Consider the following 27,892-nt stretch of genomic DNA (forward strand, 5'->3'; position numbering starts at 1 on the left):
GGATGGTTCAGAAAATGGCAAGGGTTTAGGCTGAAATTTTATCACAAGCTTGACACAAGGAAATGGAAGGAGTTTTGAGAAAGAAATGGAAAGCTGTATTTAGGTTATTGAGGTCTTAAATATTTAAAGAGTTTTGTCTTTAAATTTAGCAGTAGGGAGCCATCACAGGTTATTTGTTTAAGCAGGATTGTGACACGAATTACTTGATGATTTTGGATGTTGTATGTGGGTGTGAGGCATATTAGGAGTTGTAATAAGAGGAGACTAGAGGAAGGGAGACAAGAAGGCTCCTGTAGCCATCCTTTGTAAGATGCACAGAGGTAGCAGCAGTGAGGATGAAAAGGGAGAGACAAAAATGAACAAAGAATGGCCACAGCTTAGTGGCTGACTAATGCGAGAGTGAGGCCATAGCTTGGGCTACCAGCAAAATGATGGAGTCCCTAGTGGACTTTGGGAATTGAGTAGTGGCTTTGAGAGGCCGAAGGTGGTTGGTTAATCTTATATGTGCAATGTCTGAGGGTTTTGCAAAGTAAGGGTTGCATGTTAGTGGACATGTGTGGCAAGCAGTTAGTAATCCTGGTCTGGGGCTCAGAGGAATAGAAATAGGGCTGGAAAGATGGTGCCACCTGCTATGACATGATTATTAAAGCCATCAGTGGAGATGAGCCATTTGTAAGACAAGTGAAAGACTGAAGGGAGGACTTGGGTTTAAATGTCCACATTAATGGGAGCATGAAGAGGCAGATTAGGAACCAGCAAGGTAAGATATAAAGAAAGCAAAGGGAAGGGCTGCTGCTGCTGCTAAATCGCTTCAGTCATGTCCGACTCTGTACGACCCCATGGATGGCAGCCCACCAGGATCCCCCATCCCTGGGATTCTCCAGGTAAGAACACTGGAGTGGATTGCCAGTTCCTTCTCCAATGCATGAAAGTGAAAAGTGAAAGTGAAGTCGCTCAGTCGTATCCGACTGTTCGTGACCCCATGGACTGCAGCCCACCAGGCTCCTCCATCCATGGGAGTTTCCAGGCAGAGTACTAGAGTGGGGTGCCATTGCCTTCTTCGAAAGGGAAGGGAGTGTTTTGTAAAAAAGACAACAGCCCTGGAGGGTTTGCCTATGGCTGATTCCCTGGAGGGTAAGGATGAGGATTAAGTGTCTTGAATTTCATGACTGAAACCTTTGAAATAGCGATTCAGTAGGGAGATGGTGCTGGAAACCAGATCCTCTGCCTTGTGAAACAAACAAGCAAACAAGCATAGCCATTCATCTTTATGTGAGTATATATGAGTGTGTATATTAGTATCTGCAATGGTATTTATAGTTCAGAGTCATTATGTTTGGATGGTAGAATTTTATGAGCATTGTGATATTTTTATTCCTTGATTTCTCTGTATTGTCTTAGTGTTTTATGAAGCTAGATTTTTTTTTTTTTAATTAAGGAAACCTCGCTGGTTTCTAAAGCTCTGATTTTTAATCCTATATTAAATAAGTATTTATTGAACACTGATTATACATTGGGTATGTACTGATGAGTCAGAGAAAAATTTTAAGGCATGGCCTCTGTACTTAGGAGCTCACTGGTGGAGAAAACCAACATGTGAACAATAAATGTCAGGCAATGTGATTACTGCTAAAAAAAAGTATGTAATACACTAAGAGTGCCTCATACCTGAGACCACTAAGAAAGGGCACCTCTCCTGGCAAGAGTAGGGGAGCCTCCCAGAAGAGATGAGATCTGTGCTGTACTTGAGTGGGTCCTATCTAACCATGTGCAGGTGGGTTGTTTGTGAAGAAGCCAGTTCTTACAAATGGGCCTTGTCTCTGTCTTACCAGCCTCGCCCGTTACCTCATGCACTTGCTTATGCATTAGTTTGGAATTGTACTGATTTGTTCATGCTTGTATGGTATGTGTTTTTTAAATTTTGCCTGTCTCTGCATGTTTATTATATTTAATATTTGGAGAAATTTTCTCTGAACTTTCACTGTTCACTCTTCTGATTTCTTTTTAAAAGCTATGCTTCCAGCTTTAAAAGCATCCTATGATTTATGATTCATATAGAACATACTATAACATAGACAAAATCTTAGTAAGATACTCAGATATGGATATCGTCATCATGAATATTCTTATTCTAGAATGCTGCTGGACGAGTTTCTATTTAAATCATGCTCGCTAGGCATGACTGACTGCAGGAGTTCACAGGGTTTAAGCTTCAGTTTGCTTTATTTTTGGCAAGGTAAGACTGCATCTCCACTCTGGAATAATGCAGGGTATTCAGCAAGGTACAGGCCAAGGCTCCTTTGGGGGTTTTTAGGAGCTAAAGTCAGCCTGTGAGGGACACAAATTGGCTTGTGAGAAGGGGACCTGTGTTGGGGGGCTTCTTAGGAGAATGTAGTAGGAAATTTCATGGTTATTCAAGGACAGACAGCAGAATTCAGCAGGCCTGAGAGGGCCTGGGTACAGCATGCATAGTGAACCAGTCCTCTCTCAAGCGTACGGTCTTTTGGGTTTTTCTTCTTTCTTCTCAAGATGGGCTTCTACAGCTTCATGTGGTTTTTGCTTTTCCATGACTCCAGCGTGCATCTGGGTGAGAATAATCTCTCTAGAGATCTCTTATTTGTTAAAACAAAATTTATCTTGTAAAATGAAACAATCTATGTCCCAGCAAAAAAGTATTGTGTAGATAGGTATGAAGTTTTGAAAAATTATATTAATTTCAAAATTAGTTTCTCCCTTTTCCAACCTCTCTGGTGCCTCTCCTGGTACATTTCCCTAAAGTCTGAGTTTTATAGCCTTCTGGAAAATGCATAGATACACACACACATACACATAAAATGGCTGTAAATGTGCATTTGATTTCTATTTACACAAAAGGTATCTTTACACTTGTTCAATACTTTTAAAAAACTGTAATTTTACATTTTGACATTCTTCTGTATTGATTGAAGCAAAACTTACTTTCTGTTAAGTGATTATATCTGGATAGATGATATTTTGTTTTATGTAATTATTATGATTTATCATACAATCTCTCCATAGTGATGGACCTTGAGGTTGTATCTTGTTTCCTATTAAAAACAATATCCTTTTGTTGACTAAACTGGTTTATTATTATCGGTTTTATTTAGTTTTTCTGCAGCTTCTACATTGAGTCCAGCTGCTAAAGTTTTTTTTGCTAGGTACTATCTTTAATATTGTTATTTTTTTAATACTATAATTTCAGTTTTAACTTTTTCCACTGTGTCAAGATCTGAGAGGGCTTTAAGATTTTTAGGTGGCAAGGATTTTTGTTGTTTTTATTATTAATATTTAGTTTTATTGCAGTGTGGTCAGGGAAGAGTGTTCTAATTCCACTTTCTTGGAATACACTGAGACCTTATTTTGTGGACTAAAGTATTCTATCTTTTTAAAACTAAATAGCCCATCAGTACTAGAAAAGAGGTTTTATGTTAGATTATGCACTTAGATATATCTCTACTGGGTTAACCATTTTGACCGTATGATTCATATTTCTTATTTTGTCTCCTTGTTCTGTTATGACTGACAATATCTGTTACCTATTATTGTGTTTTGCTGATTTCTTCTAAAGATTTCTGTTTTTATAAATTTTGACACTGTCTCTGGTGCTGAAAGATTTATAATACTTACAAATTCATTACGGATTTAAACTTTGGTTATCCTAATAGTATGTAGAATTGTACCTGGTGGTGGTGGTTTAGTCGCTAAGTCATGTCCGACTCTTGCGACCCTATTGACTGTAGGCCGCCAGGCTCCTCTGTCCATGGGATTCTCCAGGCAAGAATACTGGGGGCGGTTGCCATATCCTTCTCCAGAATTGTACCTGGTGCATAGTAATTGCTCAGTTATTATTATTGAACATACTAATAACACTTTATGTTCTTTAATAGTTTTTGCCTTGAACTAACTCTTTTCTAGTATTAATACTGTGATTTTTGTTGTTAACATTGGACTGACTTATCTTTGACCTCCTTTTACTTTTAAACTTTCTGAGTCATGAAGACTCGTAGATAGTTTATTTTAGTGTGGATCTCTGTAGATTTGGTTTCGTCTCATTAAAGAATCCTATATTTATCGATATAATAAATATTTTTGCTCTTTATTGCTGTTCAGTCGCTCAGTCATGTCCAGCTCTTTGTGACCCAATGGATTGCAGCACACCAGGCTTCCCTGTCTTTCACCACCTCCCAAAGCTTGCTCAAACTCAGGTCCATTGAGTCGGTGCTGCCATTCAACCGTCTCATCCTCTGTCATCCCCTTCTGCGTGCAGTCTTTCCCAGCATCAGGGTCATTTCTAAGGAGCTGGGCTTTTCATATCAGGTGGCCAAAGTACTGGAGCTTCATCTTCAGCATCAATCCTTCCAATGAATATTTAGGGTTGATTTCCTTTGGGATTGACTGGTTGGATCTCTTTGCTGTCCAAGGGACTCTCAAGAGTCTTCTCCAGGACCACAGTTTAAAAGCATCAATTCGTTGGCACTCATCCTGCTTTATGGTCCAACTCTCATATCCATACATGACTACTGGAAAAAACATAGCTTTGACTACACAGACCTTTGTTGGCAAAGTGACATCTCTGCTTTTTAATGCTGTCTAGGTTTGTCGTAGCTTCTCTTCCAAGGAGCAAGCATCCTTTAATTTCATCTGAACATTTTTAATGCTTCTTAACTTACATTATTACTTTGCCAACTAAGGTTCGTCTAGTCAAGGCTATGGTTTTTCCTGTGGTCATGTTTGGATGTGAGAGTTGGACTGTGAAGAAGGCTGAGTGCCAAAGAATTGATGCTTTTGAACTGTGGTGTTGGAGAAGACTCTTGAGAGTCCTTTGGACTGCAAGCAGATCCAACCAGTCCATTCTGAAGCCAATCAGCCCTGGGATTTCTTTGGAGGGAATGATGCTAAAGTGGAAACTCCAGTACTTTGGCCACTTCATGCGAAGAGTTGACTATTGGAAAAGACTCTGATGCTGGGAGGGATTGGGGGCAGGAGAAGAAGGGGATGACAGAGGATGAGATGGCTGGATGGCATCACTGACTCAATGGACGTGAGTCTGAGTGAACTCCGGGAGTTGGTGATAGACAGGGAGGCCTGGCGTGCTGTGATGCATGGGGTCGCAAAGAGTCGGACACGACTGAGCGACTGAACTGAACTGAACTGAACTTATGTTATATTTTCTGTCTTTAATGCTGCCCACCCCTCCCCTGTTTCTTACCGCATGGTTTGTCTTTTCTTCATGTGATATATATATACGTGTGTCTGTATGAGTAAGTGTATGTTTTAATGATAATGTCAAGGATTTATAGTCAATATTTTTGTCTTTTAGAGATTCTTTTTATAACTTTGTATAGTGATTTTAACTTCTGTGTATCAACATATATCAATTACTAGTGACTCAGTGAAACGAGTGAGAAAATTAATGCATATGCTTTCTCCTTTTTAAAATTAATATGATTTCACTTGGTTAACTTTATAATTTTAAATAGTGTATTTAAATGTCAATTTCTTGATATATCATCTTTAGAAAGTAGAGAAACTTTCCCCCTCTTGTTAATTTGGTTTACTATTTTTTTATTATTAAAATGTATAATAGTTCCCTCTGTAAATATACTTCCTACTGCTGCTTTGTATCATTTCTAAATATAAATAATTTCAGATATCCCTGTCAGACTTTTTTCTCCACCTTTATCTCTTTGTTTGCTCAGTTTTGAACTCAAGTCATTTTTTTTTCAACTATGAGTCACGAAATCACTGAGCTCTTTCATGTCTGAAAATGTTTATTGTCTCTATTCTTGAATAACAACTTGGCTAAATATAAAAATGTTCACATTTTTTCTCCCTCAGACTATTGTACACATAGATTACAGATTTTCCTCTAACGAGTACTGAGTGTTGGTATGGAGAGAAACCTGAGCTTCTGTTCTGTTCTGCTTGCTTTTCGTTTTGGGGTATGGATCTGTGTGTGTGTGTGTGTGTATCTGTGTGTGTGTGTATCTGTCCTCTGTACCTGAAAAATTCTCTCTCTGCCTTGATATTCAGTTAATTTTACCAGGAAACATCTGTCTGTCTGGACTGTTCATTTTGCCCTCTGAGGTATGGGTATTGGACGTTGGGGCAGTCGTGCTTGATTGATATTGACTTTGCTTTTCTCTCCGAAATATTGTTTAAAAGTGCTGTGCCAGCATTACTCTACTTGGCAGGAGGCATCTTTTCCTGTGTATCTTTGGAAAAGTAACTTGTTTTAGGACACAGCCTGATCATTTCTTTTATTTCTTTTAATCACCCACAAAGCCTATTTTGAGTGATGTAAGTGAAAGGTTCTTAAATTCTTATGCATATATAAGTGATGAGCCTGGACCCATTTCTCTGCTGCTAATTCATCCCTCTAATCCTCTCTAAATAGAGAGTGTTATTAAGGTTTTACAGAATTTTGTCTAACCATCATCTCTCAAACTCACCACTCTTCTGGGTGAAGAGAGAGAGCTGAGCTAAGAATAGCAGTCATTCCTGGGATCTTCCATCTCTCGCTTTCCCCAAATGCTACTTTTCAGATTATGGCATGAAATTGTATCCCTTCTTTTGTTTGATTAATGCTGTACATTTTCGTTTTCTTTGTTGGATCTCAATATTTTGCTGTTAACGATATTCATTCATTTAGTTTAGAGAAACTTGATACCTGACTTTACTCTTTCTTCTCACCCAGAAGTCATAAAGTTTTCGTAAACAAGCTTAGAACCTTAAAACCAAAGCTGATTCCTATTCTTCCTTATAGAACCTAGTCCAAGGCTTGCATACGATTGGCATTTAATAACTACTTACTAAATGCATAAATGATAAATTTTGTAATAACTTGGGCTAATCCAATGGGCTTCTTAGGTGGCTCAGTGGTAAAGAATACACCTGCTAATGCAAGAGACGCAGGAGACGTGGGTTTGAGCCCTGAGTCGGGAAGATCCCCTAGAAGAGGAAATGGCACCCCACTCCAGGATTCTTGCCTGGACAACCCCATGGACAGAGGAGCCTCGCGGGCTACAGTCCATGGGGTTGCAAAGAGTTGGCCACGATTTAGTGACTGAGCACACACGGGCTAATCTATGACCTATTGTTGATGTACAGTCACCTTGAAACCCCAAGTCTAATTTTTTATTAATCCACAGAAAAGTGAAAGTGAAGTCTCTCAGTCGTGTCCTACTCTTTGCGACCCCATGGACTATATATAGCTTATCAGGCTCCTCTGTCCATGGGATTTTCCAGGCAAGAGTGCTGGAGTGGGTTGCCATTTTCTTCTCCAGGGAATCTTCCGGACCCAGGAATCGAACCCGGGTCTCCCACATTGCAGGCGGACGCTTTACTGTCTGAGCCACCAGGGAAGCAGAGAGGTGATGGGCAAAAGGACAAGGTAAGAGTGGTAGCACATGGAAGAAATGGCCACACTTTACAGTGAGGATATTTAGTGCTCACTTCAGCCCTGGAAGAATTGAGCTCAACTATTTGCTTTTGACCCCTTGTGGTGTATCAGCTCATAGGGCCTCTGAAAAGACACAGGTGAATGAGTAGGGAATTTATCAGGAGGACCGCTTTTCTTTGGATTAGTTTGTTTCCTTCTTTTTCACTAAACACATCAGTTTTAAGGGCACCATGTGAAATTTGTTTTGTGGATTCCTTTTATTGCCAAAACCAAGGCTCACCTTGGACTATCCTTCATTTTCCCTCTAGGCCTTTCACCGGCTGCTTAGGGGCCACCCACCCAGCTAGTTAGTGACTCTGCATTTAGCCTTGGGCAGATTCAGCTTCAGGCCGTTGGGCAGTCCTTTTTCAGAGACCAGAGGGAAAAGATCACAGATCTTTTTGGTGATGAGCCTTTTTATTTATTTCAGTGTCTGTGTATTGGCGTTCTCTCTCTTCCTCCTTCAGGAAAAAAGAACAGGAGTTGGACGGGCAGAAGAAGGTCACTCGCCTTCTTCTGCCTATTGATTTTACTGTGCCATTCAGCGGTTCATTAGTTTCTCGTAACTACAGTTCTGCATTTAGTGGCAGTTTGGGCTGGGACATCAGCCACTGAGGGGGACTGGCTGTGCCTCGGTCACCTAGAGGTAGACTGAAAAGGTGACTTTCGGACAATACGAGTGTGGGTGTTTTAGAATCAATGTGTTTTATTGTTGAACTTATATTGGTGGTTTACTATTTCTTAATGACTCCAGTGCTAGCCCACATGAGGCTTTGAGACTTAAAAAAATTAATTCATTTTTGTTGAAATATAGATTTTAATGTTGTGTTAGTTGCAGGTATACAGTGAAGTGACTCAGTTATACATATACATATATCTATTCTTTTTCAGATACTTTTCCCATACAGGTTACTACAGAATACTGAGTATAGTTCCCTATGCTATATAGTAGGTTTTTGTTGGTTATCTATTTTATGTGTCTAGTGTGTATATGTTAATCCCAAACTCCTGAATTTATCCCTCCCTCCTTTTTGCCTTTGGTAACCATAAATTTTGTTCTGTGTCTGTGGGTCTATTTCTATTTTGTATGTAAGTTCATCTGCATGATCTTTTTAGATTCCACATGTAAGTGATATCATATGATATTTGTTTTTCTCTGTCTGGCTTATTTCACTTAGTATGATTATCTCTAGGTGCATCCATGCTGCAAATGGCGTTATTTCATTTTTTTGGCTGAGTAATATTCCATTGTGTAAATATACCTCATTTTCTTTACTCATTCATCTGTCAACGGATATTTAGGTTGCTTCCATGTCTTGGCTACTGTAAATAGTACTCTAATGAATATGGAATGCCTGTATATTCTCAAATTATGGTTTTTCTCTGTCCAGGAGTGGGATTACTGGATCATATGGTAATTCTACTTTTTTGTTTTTTAGGGAACCTCCATACTGTTTTCCATAATAGCTACACCAGTTTTTCAATCCCACCAATAGTGTAGAAGGGGTTTTTTTTTCTTCACCTGCTCTCCAGCATTTCTTATTTGTAGACTTTTTGATGATGGCCATTCTGATCAGTGTGAGGTGATACCTCATTATAGTTTTGCTTTGCATTTCTCTAATAGCTAGTTGCATTGAGAATCTTGTCATGTACCTTTTGGTCATCTGTATGTCTTCTTTGGAGAAATGTCTATTTAGATCTTCTACCCATGTTTGATTGGGTTATTTGTTTTTATTTATTTTTTATTGAGTTGCATGAGCTGTTTGTATATTTTGGAGATTAATCCGTTATCAGTTGCATCATTTGCAAATATTTTCCCCTACTCTGTAGGTTGTCTTTTCATTTTGTTTATGATTTCCTTTGCTGTGCAAAAGTTTAAAGTTTAATTAAGTCCCAATTATTTATTTTTGTTTTCATTTCCATTATTCTAGGAGATGGATCCAAAAGAATATTGCTGTGATTTATATCAAATAGTGTTTTTTCTATGTTCTCCTCTAGGAGTTTTATAATATCTGGTCTAGCATTTAGGTCTTTAACATGTTTTGAGTTTATTTTTTGTGTGTAGTGTTAGGGAGTTGCCATTTCTTTCCCGAGGGGATCTTCCCGACCCGGGGATCGAACCAGTGTCTCTTATGTCTCCTGCCGTGGCAGGGGGATTCTTTACCAGTAAGCACCAACTGGGAAGCCCCTGTGGTGTTGGAGAACATTCTAATTTCACTCTTTTCCATGTAGCTGTCCAGAGACATTTTTATAGAATCCACTATGAGGAAGTGGTTCAGGGAGAGGTGGGGTTGACCTGGTGCATGAATATCAGAATGTATGCTGACGTACGTTAATTGCACAGAAGTTTTAAAACTTTTTATAATCTCCAAAGTAGGGAACTGAAAAACATACAAATGTAGACAGAGCATGACTATGAACCCTCATGTACGCAGCTTCAGTAATAATCTCGCATGATCAGTCTTGTGTCATGTACGCCCTGTATTTTTTCCACTCATATTTTTCCAGACAGCATATTGTTATACCTGTAAACATTTCAGGATATATTGATAAAAGATAAGGACTAAAAATACAACCACAAATATAGTTTTCACAACTAAAATAATTAGCAATATGTCTTTAATATCATCAAATAACTAGTCAGTGTCCTAATAATCTCATAACTGTTATTTTTTTAAAGTTTGTTTCTGTGAATCCAGTTTATTTTATATTTGGTATGTATCATAAGTCATAAGCACCTTTCAATCCTGAGGTTTCCCCTTTCAGTTTATTTATTTTTATTAGCAGTTTATTTTTTGAAGAAGTTGCGTCATTTGTCTTGGAGCATTTCTTACCGAGAGTCTGGATTTTGCTTATTTGTACACCCACGGTGTTGTCTAGCACGTTGTCCTGACCTGTGTTATTCCTGTAAATTGGTAATCTAGAAGTTCGATCAGATTCAGCTTTAATTTTTTGGCAACACTCTTTCTTAGGGTGTTCTTCCATCAGGATGCCTGACTTGCCTTTGTGATTGCTAAAAATGTGTGGAATTTAAATCTCTCTGGTGTAATGTTTGGCACAACCTAAGCTTGGAATATGTTGGCTTATTTTTTAAAGTGTGTCCTCTGCTGATAACTGTAACCAGAACTCCTCAGGAAGTCTTTAGACATCAGTCCTGCTAAGATAAAGCAGCAGATGTGCTACTACTTTACAGCCACACGGGAACTCCTCACTGCAACGTGAAACCTGGGCAAGGTGCCCCTCTCTTGCGGTAGAAGGTCCTGGAGCTGAGCTGTTCTCTGGTGGAGCAAGACCTGCCCCTGCTCTTAGCTGCAAACAGAGGTCATGTTCAGTCCATTTGTACTTATCAACAGAAAAAAATATTATTGACAGCCTGCTTTCCCAACTGCTGCAAAGAGGCACGGCCTATGACTCTAGGGGATTGTCTTCTGAAAACAAAACAAAACAAGGACTATTGTTCTTACCTTCTAAGGGATTCTGTTACCACAAAGATAAAGTCTCTTTTTGCTTTCTACTGAAGTATGGTTGGTTTACAATGTTGTCTTGGTTTCTGGAGTACAGCAAAGTGACTTAGTTATATATACATATAAATATTTATGTGTGTTCTTTTTCAGATTTTTTTCATTATAGGTTATTACAAAATACTGAATATAGTTCCCTGTGAGATACAGTAGGACCTTGTTGTTTAAAGTGAAGTCGCTCGGTCGTGTCCGACTCTTTGCAACTCCATGGACTGTCGCCTACCAGGTTCCTTGGGCGACAGTCCATGGAGTTTTTCAGGCAAGAGTACAGGAATGGGTAGCCATTTCCTTCTCCAGGGAATCTTTCTGGCCCAGGGATCAAACCTGGGTCTCCTGAACTGCAGGCAGACGCTTTACCATCTGAGCCACAGAGAAGCCCCGTTGTTTAAAGTCTCTTATTAAATATCTGTCTGCTTTGCTATCTATCTGTCTGATGGCTTAAGTAATGAGAAGCTGGATATATCCTAGATATTTTGCTAATTGTGATGCATAGGGAAAAGTAGGGAAACATTCCTTTAATACCTAGGTTACCGTTATGTACTAGATGGAGATTTCTTTCATAGGTGATGTCCTCCTCGCCTTGCTGATGGCTTTTCCCTATGGTGGAAGGGTTTGGATGCCACAGGAAGAGAGGGGACAGCAGAATCTTGCCCTGAGAGAGTAGTGACTTTGATCAGAAATCTGTTTGTGGTATTGACTTCCGTAGTATTACTATATAAAAAATCAAAAAGTATTCATCAAGTCTTCACTCTAGAACAGCCACACTACAGATATGTCCAGGTCCATGAGAAATATGAATTGGGGTGCAAACTGCATGAGCCCGTCTCATGCTGAAAATTGCCATCACTCACATCTTCCCAGATAGATTTGTCCTTGTATTTGTTTTGCATTGAGAGCAACCCATGTAACTTGAGATTTCAAGTCTCCCGAGTGAAGTGAAAGTCGCTCAGTCGTGTCCAGCTCTTTGTAACCCCATGGCCTACACAGTCCATGGAATTCTCCAGGCCGGAATACTGGAGTGCATAGGTGTTCCCTTCTCCAGGGATCTTTCCAACCCAGGGATCGAACCCAGGTCTCCAGCATTGCAGGCAGATTCTTTACCAGCTGAGCCACCAGGGAAGTCCAAGAATACTGGAGTGCGTAGCCTATCCTTTCTCCAGGGGATCTTCCTGACCCAGGAATTGAACTGGGGTCTCCTACATTGCAGGCACATTCTTTACCAGCTGAGTTCCCAGGGAAGCCAAATCTCCTGAGGTCACTCTTTAATTCTGTGTTTGAATAAATGATGGAGACCTCATATGGGAGACGCAGGAAACTGCAGTCCCACGTTCATCCCTCTTAGTCCAAACTGCTCCTGACCCTTCTTTGGTCACTCCTGGCTAATTACGTGAGGCCCTGGGTACAGACATAGGCAGAAGCACCATCTACCCACCAAGGTTAACATTCTGGCCAGGAGCAGCTTTTCAGCTGTCTGTAGGGCTGCCTCCCCAAGCAGATTATCACCACCTTTATGGGGCTGTATAAGCAGCCACTGTTTGGGCTGGCTGTTTAATCAATCATCAGAGAGTTTATAGAGTTGGGTATTGATTTTAAAGACAGCAGACTGGCAAGCCTATTAATGTGTGCCTGTTCTGCTGCACCTTTATTTAACCCTGTCTGTGGGTGAATGTCCAGATCAACATGATGGGCGTGGCAGTGGAACCTAGGGGGTCTGCCTCCCACTCACCCATTACTGGTGTCGACTGTAGATGACTCCCTCTGGTGGGTTTTTCAGAGAGTGCTGTCTATTAGGTCTGTGATGTGTTTGGCTTCCATGTGGGAAGCATCTCCCTCACAGAACTGTTCAGTATTTGGTGCAGTTGGTCAGAGAGAACCATTTCTAATCAGAGGATTCCCTTACTTCTATTATGTGGGCTTAGGAAAGCCTGGATTCCCATTCCTGTACTGACCTGACACAGTCCTGTCACCAACCTGGACTTAAGTTTTGTCTGTAAATTTGTGTGTGTGTGTGCGCGCACGTGTGTGTGTGCACGTGTGTGTGTGTGCACGCGCACACAAGTGCTTAGTCACTTAGTCAAGTCTGACTCTTTGCAACCCCATGGACTGTAGCCTGCCAGGTTCCTCTGTCCATCAGATTTTCCAGGCAACAATACTGGAGTGAGTTGCCATTTCCTCTTCCAAGGGATCTTTCCAACCCAGGGATTGAACCCAAGTCTCCTGCATTGCAAGCAGATTCTTTACCAACTGAGCCACCAGGGAAACCCATTAGTTAGCTAGGTAGGACTCCTATACCAAAGTACCACAGACTGGGTAGCTTAAACAACAGAAATGTATTTCTTCAAAGTTCAGGAGGCTAGTAGTCCAAACCAAGATGTCAGCAAAGTTGGTTCCTTCTGAGGGCTCTCTCCATGGCTTGAGGATGACCATCTTCCCTCTGTTACAGAGTCTTTCTTCCGTGTGTCTGTGCCCTAATCTGTTTTTTAAAGGACACTGGTCGTATGGCTTAACTTCCTCCCACCCCTCTGCCCCATAATCTCATTTTACCTTGATTACCTCTTTAAAGGCTCTATCTCCAAATACATTCTGAGGTACTAGAGATTAGGACTTCACCATATATGAATTGGGGCAGGCTTCCCTGGTGGCTCAGACAGTAAATAATCCATCTGCAATGCAGGAGACCCACGTTCGATCCCAGGGTCGGGAAGATGCTCTGAGAAGGAAATGGCAACTCACATTAGTATTCTTGCCTGGGAAATCCCATGGACAGAGGAGCCTGGTGGACTACAGTCCATGGGGTTGCGAAGAGTCAGACACGACTGAGACTAACACACACACACATACAGTCATATGAATTGGAGTGTGGGCAAGTTACAGTTTACGCCTAGTAGGGGATGAGATGGTGGTGGTGGAGGCTACTTAATCAGGGATTTTCTAATAGTGCTCAGAGAAGATCCCGGAGTCTAGGGTGACAGACTGTCCTGGTTTGCCTAGTTCTGAGGTTTCCCAGGCTACAGGACTTGCAGTGCTGAACCCAGCAGCTGCAAGCAGACCAGGGGGTTGGTGCTCCCTCTGGTCCCCCATGGGAGGCACAGTGCAGGCACCCGCTTCCTCAGCCTCCCTCAGCCAGAAGGGCACCGCTTCTCTCAGCTTATCCATCAGCATCCTAAGTAAGATTTAATTTAACAGATGGGTGTCATGGCCCCAAATCATCAGGAAACCACTTGATTCGAGGGCCTCCAGGGTCCTCTCCCACTGCCACAGGCTATGATTTCATTTCACTTGCACACACCGAATTCTTGCCATTTGTTGGAAGCTGATAACTGATTGGAGCAGAGCAGATTTGGTTCTCATTTGGTTTGTGGCTGAGGGTAAAATAAAACAAAACAAGAAGCTGTGCTGCCTCTGCTGAGGCAGAAGATGGTGCTGTGCCTTTGTGATGGCAACTGTCACTGGTCAGCACTCACCACGTTCACCTCATTCTGTCTTCATCCTCTTAGACTCATAGCCACAATGTGAAGTGGGTGGCAGAAGCAGCCCCACCGTGCCAATGAGGAAACTGAGGCCCAGAGAGATGCGTTGCTAGGCAAATCTTGAGGCTAGACAGGGCAGGGCCTGGATCGTGCAGGCATTTTGGCTCAGCACCTCTGTGTCAGTGGCGCTGAGCTCAGATGCAAGTGGAGAAACAGGGCCTGTCCTGGTGAGTATAACGTAACTCTACCCATGCTGATGGGCCAGATTCTTCTCTCCAGGAAGCACATCTCATTACCCTCCCCATCCCCACTTGTCTGGCCTTAATCAACATCCTCAGTTGATCCTGCCTTTCGCTTTTGTAGAAGCTGGGCTGAAGAGCCGTTCCCAAGGTGTTCAGAGGTTTTGAGGGTCTTGCAGTAAAGCACAGTGATTGACACAGGGACAAAATTGCTCACTTGCTAATTCCTTTTCATGTCTTCTGATGAGATGAAGGGAAAAGTTTGTGCTAGTCTTTAACTCTACCCCATCACTCCATGATCTCCTTCTTTTCCCCGAAAGAACAGGGGCAGCAGTCTCTGGCTGTACTTGAACAACTGTTGTTTTTAGTATAATCATCTTTTCACAGTTAATTTTGATATATGGCAAATGATTTAGGGTAGGGATATGAAGTGCCTTTAAAAGATCTGTATGGGACTTCCCAGTGATTAAGACTCCAGATTTCCATTGCCGGGGGTGTGGGTTTGATCCCTGGTCAAGGAACTAAGATCCTACATGCCCTGTTGTTATTGTTGTTCAGTCACTCAGTCATGTCCAACTCTTTGTGACACCATGAACTGCAGCACACCAGGCTTCCCTGGAGTTTGCACAAACTCACGTCCATTGAGTTGGTGATGCCATCCAACCATCTCATCCTCTGCCGCCCCCTTCTCCTTCTGCCTTCAATCTTTCCCACCAGCAAGGTCTTTTCCAATGAGTCAGCTCTTCACATCAGGTGGCCAAAGTATTGGAGCTTCAGCTTCAGCATCAGTCCTTCTAATGAATATTCAGGGTTGATTTCCTTTAGGATTGACTGGTTTGATCTCCTTGCTGTCCAAGGGACTCTCAAGAGTCTTCTCCAACACCACAGTTCAAAAGCATCAATTCTTTGGTGCTCAGCCTTCTTTATGGTCCAACTCTCACATCTGTACATAACTACTGGAAAAACCATAGCTTTGACTACATGGATCTTTGTTGGCAAAGTGATGTCTCTGCTTTCTAGCATACTGTCTAGGTTTGTCATAGCTTTTCTTTCAAGGAGCAATTGTCTTTTAATTTCATGGCTGCAGTTACCTCCCACAATGATTTTGGAGCCCAAGAAATAAAAATCTGTCACTGTTTCCTTTGTTTCCTCATCTATTTGCCATGAAGTGATGGGATCAGATACCATGATCTTAGTTTTCTGAATGTTGAATTTTAAGCCAGCTTTTTCCTGTTCTTCTTTCACTTTCATTAAGAGGCTCTTTAGCTCCTCTTCATTCTTTGCCATTAGGGTGGTGTTATCTGTATATCTGAGGTTGTTGATATTTCTCCCAGCAGTCTGTGGGCAACAAAAAATTAAAAAAAAACATAAGACATCTATTTATGTAAAAAAGCAAGTAATTTAAATTAGTAGCTAATAGCACAGGTAACATACATATTTGGCAAGAATTGTGAAGCATGTACTGAGAAAGGCGGATTTTCGGAAACACTGGCCAAGGGGAAAGCTTAGAGTTCATTAGACTCTTGAAACCAGAAGATGAAAATCAGGAATTGTTTGACCACCTGACACTTTTAGGGTCATTGTCTCAGCCCAGCGTGAGCCTGGCCTGGGCTCTCAAGGTGCTGGTTGGAGACCCCTTCAGAGCATAAAATTCCTGCCAGGTGGACTCAGGAAAGACAGATTCCCTCCCAGTATCAATAGCACAGATACTGGGATTTTGTTTGGTTTTGGTAATGGTTTTTAGTATCTTTGAAATGTCCCCATGAGAAAGGGTAAGGTTGAAAAGTGAATTTTTGTTCCAAGTCAAAAGGCTGTGTCTTCAGGGAATGCAGTCTGGAAGATAATTAGAAGTGGAAATTGGATTGTCCAGCATGAGGCAGAAGGGCTCACTCCAGGTGGACACGTGGAGACTGGGTGCTGTGGTTGTTCCTGTTGGAGTCTAATGGCCCCTTTCCTGAGGTTAGAAGCAGCCTGGGGTTGAGACCACTCTTCCAGCCTTGGAGTAACTATATTTGAAGGGGCTTTTTCATGGGACCAGTCTAGGGTGACTTTGTTTGCCTGCCAAGCTTGCTGCTGGTACTTTAAAGTACGTAAACTTTACAGGGCCAAGTCCTTATTAAATAGACTACTGCTAAGGTGGGGTGAGCTTGCAGCCTCTGGTTAACCATTCAGTGTGATTTCCACAGTAGGCTGTTGCTATGTGGACAGGGTCTGGGCTTGGCTAATCCTTGCAGGACCTAAGACCTGGATGACAATGGATACTGTGCACTGACTGATGCTATTACCAGACCCAGTTTAGGTTCTCTTACCCTCTCACACCAAAGCCAATCCGCCGACAGCGGGTTGTGGTGAAAGAAAGTTCGATGTTTTCTGCAGGGCATCAAGCAAAGAGAATAGACAGCCGATGCCCCAGAGACCTGAACTCCCTGATGGCTTTGGGGAAGGACTTTTAAAGGCGGTGTGAGGGAGAGTGTGTGATCAACTTGTACACGAGCATCTCAGATTGGTTGGCATCAAGGTGAAGTTGCAAGCATCATCAGCTTTCTAGTTTCAACCAGTCTAGAATCTCTGTTCTTGTGGTCAGCAGTTTTCATCTGTTTGCAGTCTTCTTCCTGTAGAAACAATTCAGAAATGTGTGTCAGGCTTTTATCCATATCTTTCAGCGAACTGGGAGTTTAGTGTTTCTGCTATGTGGCAGATTTATAGTCTAAGTTGTTACCAGTTTCTTGGCCCAATAGCTATTCTTTGTTTCTATATCTTCACATTTCCTAATCATTAACTCTTGAGCCAGCCTTTCGAGACTCAAGGGAGTCCTGGAAGATTTAACATAAGCTTTCTGAAAGGACAGGGACAGAGGGGTTTGTAGAGGCACCAGATCCTCCTTCCTAACAGCCCAGACTTTGTACACAGAGGCTGGATGCTAGTTTCTAGTGACCATCAGAGAGACCTGGTCAAGGTTACATAATTTGGCTGTATAGATCTCAGACCTGAGACTTTCAGATTTTTTCCTGGCATTAGCAGCCCCTACTAGCAACCTAGATTGAGATTGTCTGGTCATGACTGGACATCCTCTTTGGCCCTTTTCCTCCCTCCTTCTGTCTGGATATAATCTCCCCTTTTAGAATTGTGTTTTTAAAGATGTTCCAGAGCCATGCAGCCCACCCTGTATCTTCTACTCCCATTTCTTAAAGAGGCTTCAAATCTCTTTTTTAAAAATCTACTTAAAGTACAAGGGGACTGTTTAAAAAGGAAAGTACCACAAGGGTGCTGGTTAAGAAATAAAAATATTCTTGTTTCAAAAGCCCATTGACACTAATCCTGCGATCTGTTGCCCATAACAAGCTTTTCCTCCCACCAGGAGACATCTGTATGGATTGTTTCATTACAACGCCACGATGCTTGGACTTGAATCGCTTCCAGATCCCACAGATACCTGGGAAATTATAGAGACCATAGGTAAAGGCACCTATGGCAAGGTCTACAAGGTGACTAATAAGAGAGATGGGAGCCTGGCCGCAGTAAAAATTCTAGATCCAATCAGTGTAAGTAACTACAATATAGGGTTTCATGCACACTGAGTTTTCAACTTCTTTCTTGATTCTGGGGGTGATTTTCTAGAGATACTGAAACCTGACATGATATCCCAAAATGAGTTATGACTCCCTGGTCCATCTGAATGAAGTGAAGTGAAGTGAAGTTGCGTCTGACTCTTTGTGACCCCATGGACTGTAGCCTACCAGGATTCTCCGTCCATGGGATTTCCCAGGCAAGAATACTGGAATGGGTTGCCATTTCCTTTTCCAGGGGATCTTCCCAACCCAGGGATTGAACTCGGGTCTCCCGCACTGTAGGCAGACACTTTACTGTCTGAGCCACCAGGGAAGTCGGCCCATCTGAATGAAGGGACTTCATTTGGAGTCAAAAGTTCCTTTGATGATTTTCTAAATGATTTTCTTTTGTCCACTTTCCTATTGTTTTGGGTTTAGTCCCCAGGGCTCTTCGACCGTTATTCTCTTGTAAAGAGTGATGCTTTGGGTTTACACAGAGTCTGGTCTCTCTGTAAGTTACAAAGTGGCCCAGACGTGTGGTGTTCAGTCATCTTAGCCTGGCATCCATCAGAGCACTGAACACTGAGCTTACAATGCTGTCCACTGTTTAGCACAGTGAGGTTATAAGTGTTGGTTGGATCCCTTTGCACTACTTCTCTTTAACTGCTTTGAAAATTCAGACATTTTTAAATTTTAAAAGGATATTTATGATATTATTCTTAAAGATATATAATGAAGACATTTTACTGATATAACAGTTGGAAGGCTTTAGTTGGTATCTACATGCTCATTGTTAGGTGTTTTCAAGATATGGTAATGATGACATAAAAAATGCAGACTAAATATGCTTTGTTAAGGGGTTACCTGATCATGGTATCAGTCCTGTACCTTACCTCACACATTATACTGAATTCAGCATGCATTTTTTTTTTTTTTACCCTATATAGGATATGGATGAAGAGATTGAGGCAGAATACAACATTTTGCAGTTTCTCCCGAATCATCCCAATGTTGTAAAGTTTTACGGAATGTTTTACAAAGCGGATCACTGTGTGGGAGGACAGCTGTGGCTGGTCCTGGAGGTAAGAGGCTCCTGTTGGGTGACCATCGATTCAGACAGCTCACCAAGGGTGAGCAGACACGTTATTGCCTAAATACTATAAGATGCACATTTAGGGGAAATGATCTCTCCTGCATATCACAGGTACCTTACCAGATGTGGTATTCTCTACGTTTTACAGGTAGGCTGTGTGCTGAAAATGTGCATGTTTCTCTGCTTCTGAGGTTTTAATAATCTTTTTTTCTAATACAATGGATATAAAAATACAGTTGGAAAAGGTTTTTTTCTACTCCAGGCTGGGAAAATTTCACAGAAAACATGTTCCAAAGGACTGCAGCTCATTTTCAAAAGTTGTTTACCCAAGGTTTACTTGCTCGCCGAATTTGAATCAGCCCATTCATGGTCATTAATCCTCATCTCAGGTTGGATTTTCTGAAAATAAACTCTGACAATTGTTTATGGAAGGTTATTGGAGAGTTCCTCTTCTTGGGGCTAGACCTGGACGAAAGGTGGGATTGGACAAGGGAGACAGGAAACATCAGTGTAGTTGCAACAGAGGCCTCAGCCCATCCTCAGGGAGAAGAAGACCTGGGATGCTCTTGTAGGGTCGTCCTGTATTTTATCTTTGCATTAACCAATCACTGGGTGCATGGCACCCTGGGCGGGCATGTGGCCTTGGGGGAGGAGGTTCCCTGTAGCTAGGCACAATTCCTGGTGAGAGGTGCCTCTGGTACTTGGGAGCAGGGAGCGTCTGATATTCCTGGCCACATCTGCTTTGAAGAGACAGTCTGAAGCCAGCATCACTGTATCCACTATAGTCTTGCCCTTCTCTCTCCCTTGTTAATAGAAATGAATGTGTGTAACTGGGTGCAAATTTCCCTACAAATACAGTTCCTCCATGGGACTAACATGGCAACAACGCGGTGACAGCATGTGAAATCAGTATATTAGGACAGGTCTGTTGTATTCCCTCATGCTCATGAGGCCCACCCTCATCTGTCCTAGATGCCACCCCTCTGAATCAGCCTCCGTGCCTGAGGTCACATGTGTGATCCATGAGCGTGGGGACATGTGTGAAAGCTTTAAGAGAGAAGCAACAAAGGGGAGGTCAGTGCTGGATTCACTGTCTGGGTTCTTTTGTCGAAAACCTCCCATCTGGCTCTAGGAGGGCCTGGTCATGAGACATATTGGATGCCATAGCAACCATGTATGAGAAATTCATCTGTTGTATTCAGGTGGGATAATCTGCAAGGAACATTTCTGTCACACTAGTTGCACTCTTCAGAATTTAAAGATGTGAGGGATTTTGGTTTTTAGAAATCATCTTTGTCTGTTTAGTTGACTGGTTACATCACATAGTATGTTCTTATAGTATCATCTTTTGGATTTTATTATCCCCCACTCCTTCCCTGGGAATATTACAGATTTACCCTGCTTACAAAGCTCTAGAATATTAATAACATTAATTTTTAAATGCTTATTCTCACGCAATATGGAAAGTAATATTTCTAGGGTCTCTGAAATAATAATTTCTAGTACTCTTGCCTGGAAATTCCCATGGATGGAAGAGTCTGGTAGGCTGCAGTTCATGGGGTCGCTAAGAGTTGGACATGACTGAGCAACTTCACTTTCACTTTTCACTTTCATGCATTGGAGAAGGAAATGGCAACCCACTCCAGTGTTCTTGACTGGAGAATCCCAGGGACAGGGGAGCCTGTTGGGCTGCCGTCTATGGGGTCACACAGGGTCAGATACGACTGAAGCGACTTAGCAACAGCAGCAGCAGTGTCTCTAGGGTTATATTCTTAAACTCTGTAAGACCTTAGTGTTTTAAACCTGATTATCATTTAATAATATAAGTACTGCTGCTACTGCTGCTAAGTCGCTTCAGTCATGTCTGACTCTGTGCGACCCCATAGACGGCAGCCCACCAGGCTCCCCCGCCCGGGGATTCTCCAGGCAGGAGAATCTGTAATATTCCCAGGGAAGGAGTGGGGGATAATAAAATCCAAAAGATGATACTATAAGAACATACTATGTGATGTAACCAGTCAACTAAACAGACAAAGATGATTTCTAAAAACCAAAATCCCTCACATCTTTAAATTCTGAAGAGTGCAACTAGTGTGACAGAAATGTTCCTTGCAGATTATCCCATCTGAATACAACAGATGAACAGAACACTGGAGTGGGTTGCCATTTCCTGTGACCAAAAAGTCCTAGTTTCCTTTCATTTTACCCCAACTTAAAAAGACTTTGCATTCAGATATAGAAAACTGGAACTTCCAGGGGTTTTCCAGAGCTTGGAAAGGGGCTGTCCCTCCCTCCATTTGACCAGGTGGGAAGGTAGGCTGCTCAGACCTGCCACCACCTGGAGGACAAGTGCCCTTCCCCATGAGGAGTGACTGAATGTTAGCCCCTCAGGCACAGCCAAGGCAGCCGGAAAGGGCCGCACCTGGTCTTGAAAGATGAGAAGGAGCTCAGAACTGTGAACTGAGCCTTGTGCAAATACTCCCCCGCGGACTGTCTCTTGCTGTTTCTGGGTGACTAAGCACAGATAATGAGGTTGCCCTGGCACACTGAATTATTCATGCCTCAGCAATACAGTAGGCAGATATTATACCTTTTGCAGGTTGCGTTGGTCCATGCCAAAGCTGATGGCACGGGGAACCAGACATCCTCAGTCTTTTCTGTTTAGGAATAGGCCAACCATGCCAGGCTCCTGGGTTAGCTGTGTCCAGTGCCTCCAGTATTCTCATAGACTCAGATTCCTGAACTCCTCGAGCTGGCAGGGACCTCAGCCTTCCTTCAGGTCACTCTCCTAGTGTTCAGTTGAGGACAAGAGACCCAGAGAAGGAGTGGCATGCCCACTGTCCCATAACCAGTCACATGGCGGGACTTGAGAAGGACCGCACTCCGCCTCTCTCCCGTTCTGTGCCGCAGCTGCCCATGATGCTGTCTGTCAGGTCCGGGAAATAGACTTTGGATCTCTGGTTGGAATAGCAGCAGTTCCTGATTACTCGCACACATGCACAAACACACACACACACTCTGCTGGAAGATAATGACAGTCCACACAGTACCTTGGCCATGTTGCACCGCCGATAGCTTTTTAATGAGTGCTTTAGGAAACTTGCACAATAAAATTATGATCTGTTTAATACTGCTCCCTTCATCCTGTATATTGAGATTAAATTTATATTGCCTTTGCTGTTTCCTTGCTGAATATGATGAAAGGAACCGTGAGAAGCTATTCCACAGAGCAATTCTTGAGGACAGAAAAATGTTATTAATAACCCTCCTAAATCACCACAACTCTGAAAACAAAAGCAAATAAAAATGTCATTTCTGAAATTAATTACTAATTGTTACCAGAAAGCAAACCAAAGCTTTCCTCAGTGACAGACAACTACTAGAGGAGAAAGATATGGAGACAAAAACATACATAATAATCTTTTGGATAATTTGTGAATAAGTTTTATCCTAGTTAATATTAAATTCAGAAAATCTACAAGTTTTAATATCTCTCACCTAAATGAAATATAATAAGAAATTAGACCTTTAAGAAAAGCTCCATATTTAGGCAAAATGCCTAGTATTTGCTAAGACATGAAATATATATATTTTTGTTTTCCTTTGGTGTAAAACTTTCCACTGGTAAATACTATTTCTGCTCAAATAATATGTTCAACTTAAAAGAAATAGTTGAGCATTTAGAGTGCTAGTGACAATGTAAACTAAAAAAATACTCCTTATATTTTAAAACCAAATGAAAGAATTATTTTTAACCTGTTTTTCCTCTCAAAGATCTATGTGTAAGTTCAGTATCTAAGCCAAAGTAGGGGGAAATGATACCTCTGTTCAGATTTTGCATTTATGTAAGGCCCTAGAAAGTCCAGTCTAAGCCCCACTATCATTGCAAGTTAACACCTTAAAGCATTTTCACCCATTGATATTTGCCGCGGCCAGCACAAGCAAGAGTCGCACCTGCACAGGGAGAGAACGGAGCGTCCCCGCTAAGAAAAATAAGAGAGAGACAAAGGACGGGGTTGAGAGGATCAGACCAAAATGGCTGATGCCTTCCTTTATTGTGCTGCAGTATATATAGGATAAAGTACGTGAGTTCTGACATTCACAAGATTGTATATTAATCTCCAGATACAATCACAAGACCCTTACCATTGTGTGCAGATCACAAATAGATAATCTATCTTCTATCAATAAGCTAATCTATCTTCCATGAAATGTTGCAAGACCGAGACGTCCCGGAGCCTTAAGGATAGTAAATTCTTCAGGGGGGCGGGACAGGGAGCTTAGGGACGTGCCTAAGGCTCTGCATAACGCCGAGCAGCTCCCAAGACTTAACCCTTCACGGGCAGTCCCCCGCAGATATTGTGGCATGAGTCAAGGTTATCATGTTAACAAGTCAGGGTCATAGTGGAACTCTGATGGTCTGAACCATGTTTTGATTGGCCAGAGATGGTTAGAAAGCCCTGGAGCACAGAACACTGACTCCAAGGACAGTTTCTGGCTGGATCCTAGAATGAGAGTCACTGGAGTGCCTGGGGGTCAGAAGGAAAGTACAGAACATTTGGGAGTGGAGAAGGTAAGAACTTTGAAATGCAGCTGAGTTGCACCCTATATTCATGTGCTATCTTTATTCAGCAAAAACAAGAGGGCCTAAGAAGCTGAAGTGTTGGAGTGATTCTGCCTACTCACCAGATCTACAACATGCTCTGGAGAGAGGCTGAAACAGGAGGTGGGGGTCTTGGGGCCCTCCTGCCCCTTGTAGTATGAGCATCTTCCTCCCAGCCCACCCTGACTGGAACGCCACGGTTTCAAGTGACATCGTTTTCATTCTTCTAGGGGCAAGACAGTGACTTGACTTTGTATCAGTAAAATAAACACATGTCTCCCAATGCTGTGGAGGAAAACTATGTTGCTTGGCCTTCCTGAGAGGTGGACATTGTCTGACATGGTACTCTCTAAGGCATCTTCAAGAGTACTTTTGATAATCCTTGCCTTTTGCTTTATGCCCTCTGTAGAACCTAACACCCTTGAAAGATCAAGTTCACTGAACAAAAGAGCACTGAAAAGAAATTCCTCCTAATTCTGTCCTCTTAGGGCAAATCAGCTTGCCAGTACAGGAGCTACTTGAAGGTTAGAGTTTCAACTAGAATAAAGGTCTGGTGATTGTGTTGCATGGGTCACTCTTTAATAATGTGGAGGCAAGTTAATGGCTTATGGAGCAAGGAACATTTTATTACTTGAAATTACGACCATCTTAGCAAATGCACATACTGTGATTGAATCAATATTCAACGATGTTTTGGAAAATAGATGTGGAATGTAAATGATTTTTCTGTTTTTCTTGGTTTGGAGAAAAACGCTCATTAAATTCAAGATGCATCCAGCTGCCACATTTCCTGAATGCTGAGGGCGTAGGGAGGAATGCAGGGATGCAGACCTACCTCTGTATTTGAGTCTGATGGCTGGCAGCGTGGGTGGGAATAAAAGGCTGCAGGTGCCAACCCTCAGGGGTGGGTGAGGTAGAAAGCTTGGCTGCCTCCTTACAGCTTTAAGAGGTTTATATTATTTGATGCATTTAAATATAGTTCCCTTGTCATGCTTTTAAAGTGTTCAGTCCATTTCACTGAATATTTACTCTGATTAGACAATTGTCAGTGTGTACCCGCTTTCCTTTTTTATATCCAAGTAGCCTAAATCTTTTCCCTGTAACCCACAGGCTGCCCTTTAAAACCTTGCTAGTGGGCTTATCAGCTTCACAGGACTGCTTCCCCTAAAGGTACCCTGAGCAGTTTAATTACATGTTTCTTTGAGGCACAAGAAATCAGACAGCTCTTAAACTCTGACATTTAGTGAACAAAAGGCACCAACTGAGTCAGATTCTATTGTTGTTCTTAAATCCACAGCTGAGTTTTGATCCTGCTGACAAAATGGCTGCCTTTAATCCATCCGTAGGTTCTAGAGCTATGAAGAAAGTTTGTAAGTTGGCTACCCATCTAAAATGCCGCCAAACAGGCTCTTGTTGCAGAAATGGCCAGATTGAAAGTAGGGCAGGAGAGAGACTAAAATGAGGTTTCAGGGGAAAATTCCAGGGTTGAGTTAGCTTGGATCATCACCCAGTATTTAATTTAAATGTTCTCTGGGTAGAATTTTAATAGTGCACTTGCAATTCAATAAAGCATGTGCCTCCCTGAGACGGAAGCCAGACCGAGAAGTGGTTCTGATGAAGGTGTGGCAGTGCTTTGCATGTCGATTACTGCTTTGGCTTTAGGGGATCAAAGAACTTTATTGATATTCTCACACGATCCCTAGACTCTGTCTCTTCTTAACTTTCTCTATCCAACTGGTCAAAAATTCCTATCGATGCTATCTTATAAAAGCACCACCCCCCAACACCCACTCAAATCTGTCCCTGATTCTTTGTCCTCAGGACTCTTGACTTATTGACCTTGCTTCTCTTCATTGCTTCAATATCTCCTGACAAGTGTCCAGCTGCCTATGTCTTCCTGTTCTGTCCACCCTCCAGTCTGCTACCAAGGTCTTTCTAGAAATCTGAACAGACCTCCTGTCTGAAACCTGTTGCTAGCTTACCACTCCTATCCAATGGTATATTATGGTATCGTAATACGTATGCATAAAGTCCACACACTTTGGCAGGGCACGCCTGCATTCCCTGTCCCCCTTTCTACTTCTCCATCTCTCTATGCTAGATTCTATCCCTTTGTCCCAACAGTGGCAGAATACGTAGAATTCAGACACACAGACAGAGACACACTCACGCACGTAGATGGACCGGCAAATAGAAACACTCCCACCCACCTCATTCTTTTGTGCTCCCTTCCTTGGACATGATGTCCCTTTTCCAAGGATGCTCTTCTTGTTCACCTGCCATAAGCTCCTTTGTCCTTCAGAATCATTGTATGTGTTACATCCTCCGGGAAGAGTTCCAGACTGTTCCCTCTCCACCGTGGCATGGCAGAAGTCACCCTTCCCTCTTCAGTGCCACCATACCCGTGGGCATACTCCACTTCCACCTGCCACTCTTATTACTCACGTGTCCATTTCTGGTGTTGAGCTCTTTGAGTACAGGGACAGTGTTCATGATTGAGTAATACAAACTGGACAGTCACAAACGACTGAGAACCAAGAGGTCACTTTCTTTTCAACAGCTAAACCTAACATTGTTCTTGAGCCCCCAGCCTGCCTAGAGGAAACAGTTGATTTGAACTCATTCTGTTAAACTTAGTCAACTGAGTACTTCTTTGGAAAGGGACACGTTTGGGGAATTTGTTTCCCATTTTCACAATCCAGCTCAAAGCTTAGTCACTTGGATAAGGACTTGGTTTTTCAATGGTTTTCTTTTTCCCTCTTCCTGTCCTTCTCTGGGGTGACATTTCGATCTGAATACAGATGCTCATGTAAATCTATGGCAATGAGACCACACTCCAACTGTGCGATGACCCTGAGTCCTCCTACTATCTCCCTGTGGATCTCCCTGTGTCTCAGGTCCCTGTTCCTCCTTATCATGGGGTCTTCACTGTCTCTCCTTTTCATTCAAACTCTAGCCTTGTCCTTGTTGCCAGTGCAGCATCAAGTTCTAAATCTCTTGCAAGTCATGAGCAGGCTGTTGTTATTGTTCAGTCCCTAAATCATGTCCGACTATTTGCAGCCCCATGAACTGCAGCACACCAGGCTTCCCTGTCCTTCTCTGTCTTTTGGAATTTATTCAGACTCATGTCCATTGAGTCCGTGGTACCATCCAACCATCTCATCCTCTGTCACTCCCTTCTCCTCTTGCCCTCAATCTTTCCCAGCATCAGGATGTTTGGCAATGAATAGGCTCTTCACGTCAGGTGGCCAAAGTATTGGAGTTTCAGCATCAGTCCTCCTGATGAATATTCAGGGTTGATTTTCTTTAGGATTGACTGATTTGATCTCCTTGCTGTCCAAGGGACTCTCAAGAGTCTTCTCCAACACCACAGTTCTTTGGTGCTCAGCCTTTTTTATTGTCCAACTCTCACATCCATACATGACTACTGGAAAAACCATAGTTTTGACTATACTGACCTTTGTTGGCAAACTAATGTCTCTGCTTTTAAATTTTCTGTCTACGTTTGTCATTGGTTTTCTTCCAAGGAACAAGCATCTTTTAATTTCATGGCTGCAATCACCATCTGCAGTGATTTGGGAGCCCAAGAAAATAAAGTCTGTCATGGTTTCCATTGTTTCCCCACCAATTTGCCATGACATGATGGGACCAGATGCCATGATCTTAGTTTTTTGAATGTTGAGTTTTAAGCCAGCTTTTTCACTCTCCTCTTTCACCTTCATCAAGAGGCTCTTAAAGTCCTCGTCACTTTTGGCCATTAAAGTGGTATCATCTGCATATCTGAAGTTGTTGATATTTCTCCCAGCAATCTTGATTCCAGCTTGTGCTTCATCCAGCCTGACATTTGCATGGTGTATTCTGCATAGAAGTTAAATAAGCAGGTGACAATATACAGCCTTGATGTACTCCTTTCTCAGTTTGGAACCAGTCCGTTGCTCCATGTCTGGTTCTAACTG

General features: G+C 42.2%; 1 protein-coding gene across 1 annotated transcript in view; it reads left to right on the forward strand.

The window, feature by feature from the left end:
- The window catches only part of MYO3B (myosin IIIB), a 454,205-nt gene continuing 427,045 nt past the window's right edge, over positions 733-27,892 (forward strand). The window contains 3 exon segments of the mRNA XM_018066782.1: positions 733-760; positions 18,035-18,234; positions 19,188-19,322. Of these exon segments, the coding sequence (XP_017922271.1) occupies positions 733-760; positions 18,035-18,234; positions 19,188-19,322 (363 nt within the window).

The sequence above is a fragment of the Capra hircus genome, chromosome 2, assembly GCF_001704415.2.
Source record: "Capra hircus breed San Clemente chromosome 2, ASM170441v1, whole genome shotgun sequence".
Lineage (NCBI taxonomy): Eukaryota > Metazoa > Chordata > Mammalia > Artiodactyla > Bovidae > Capra > Capra hircus.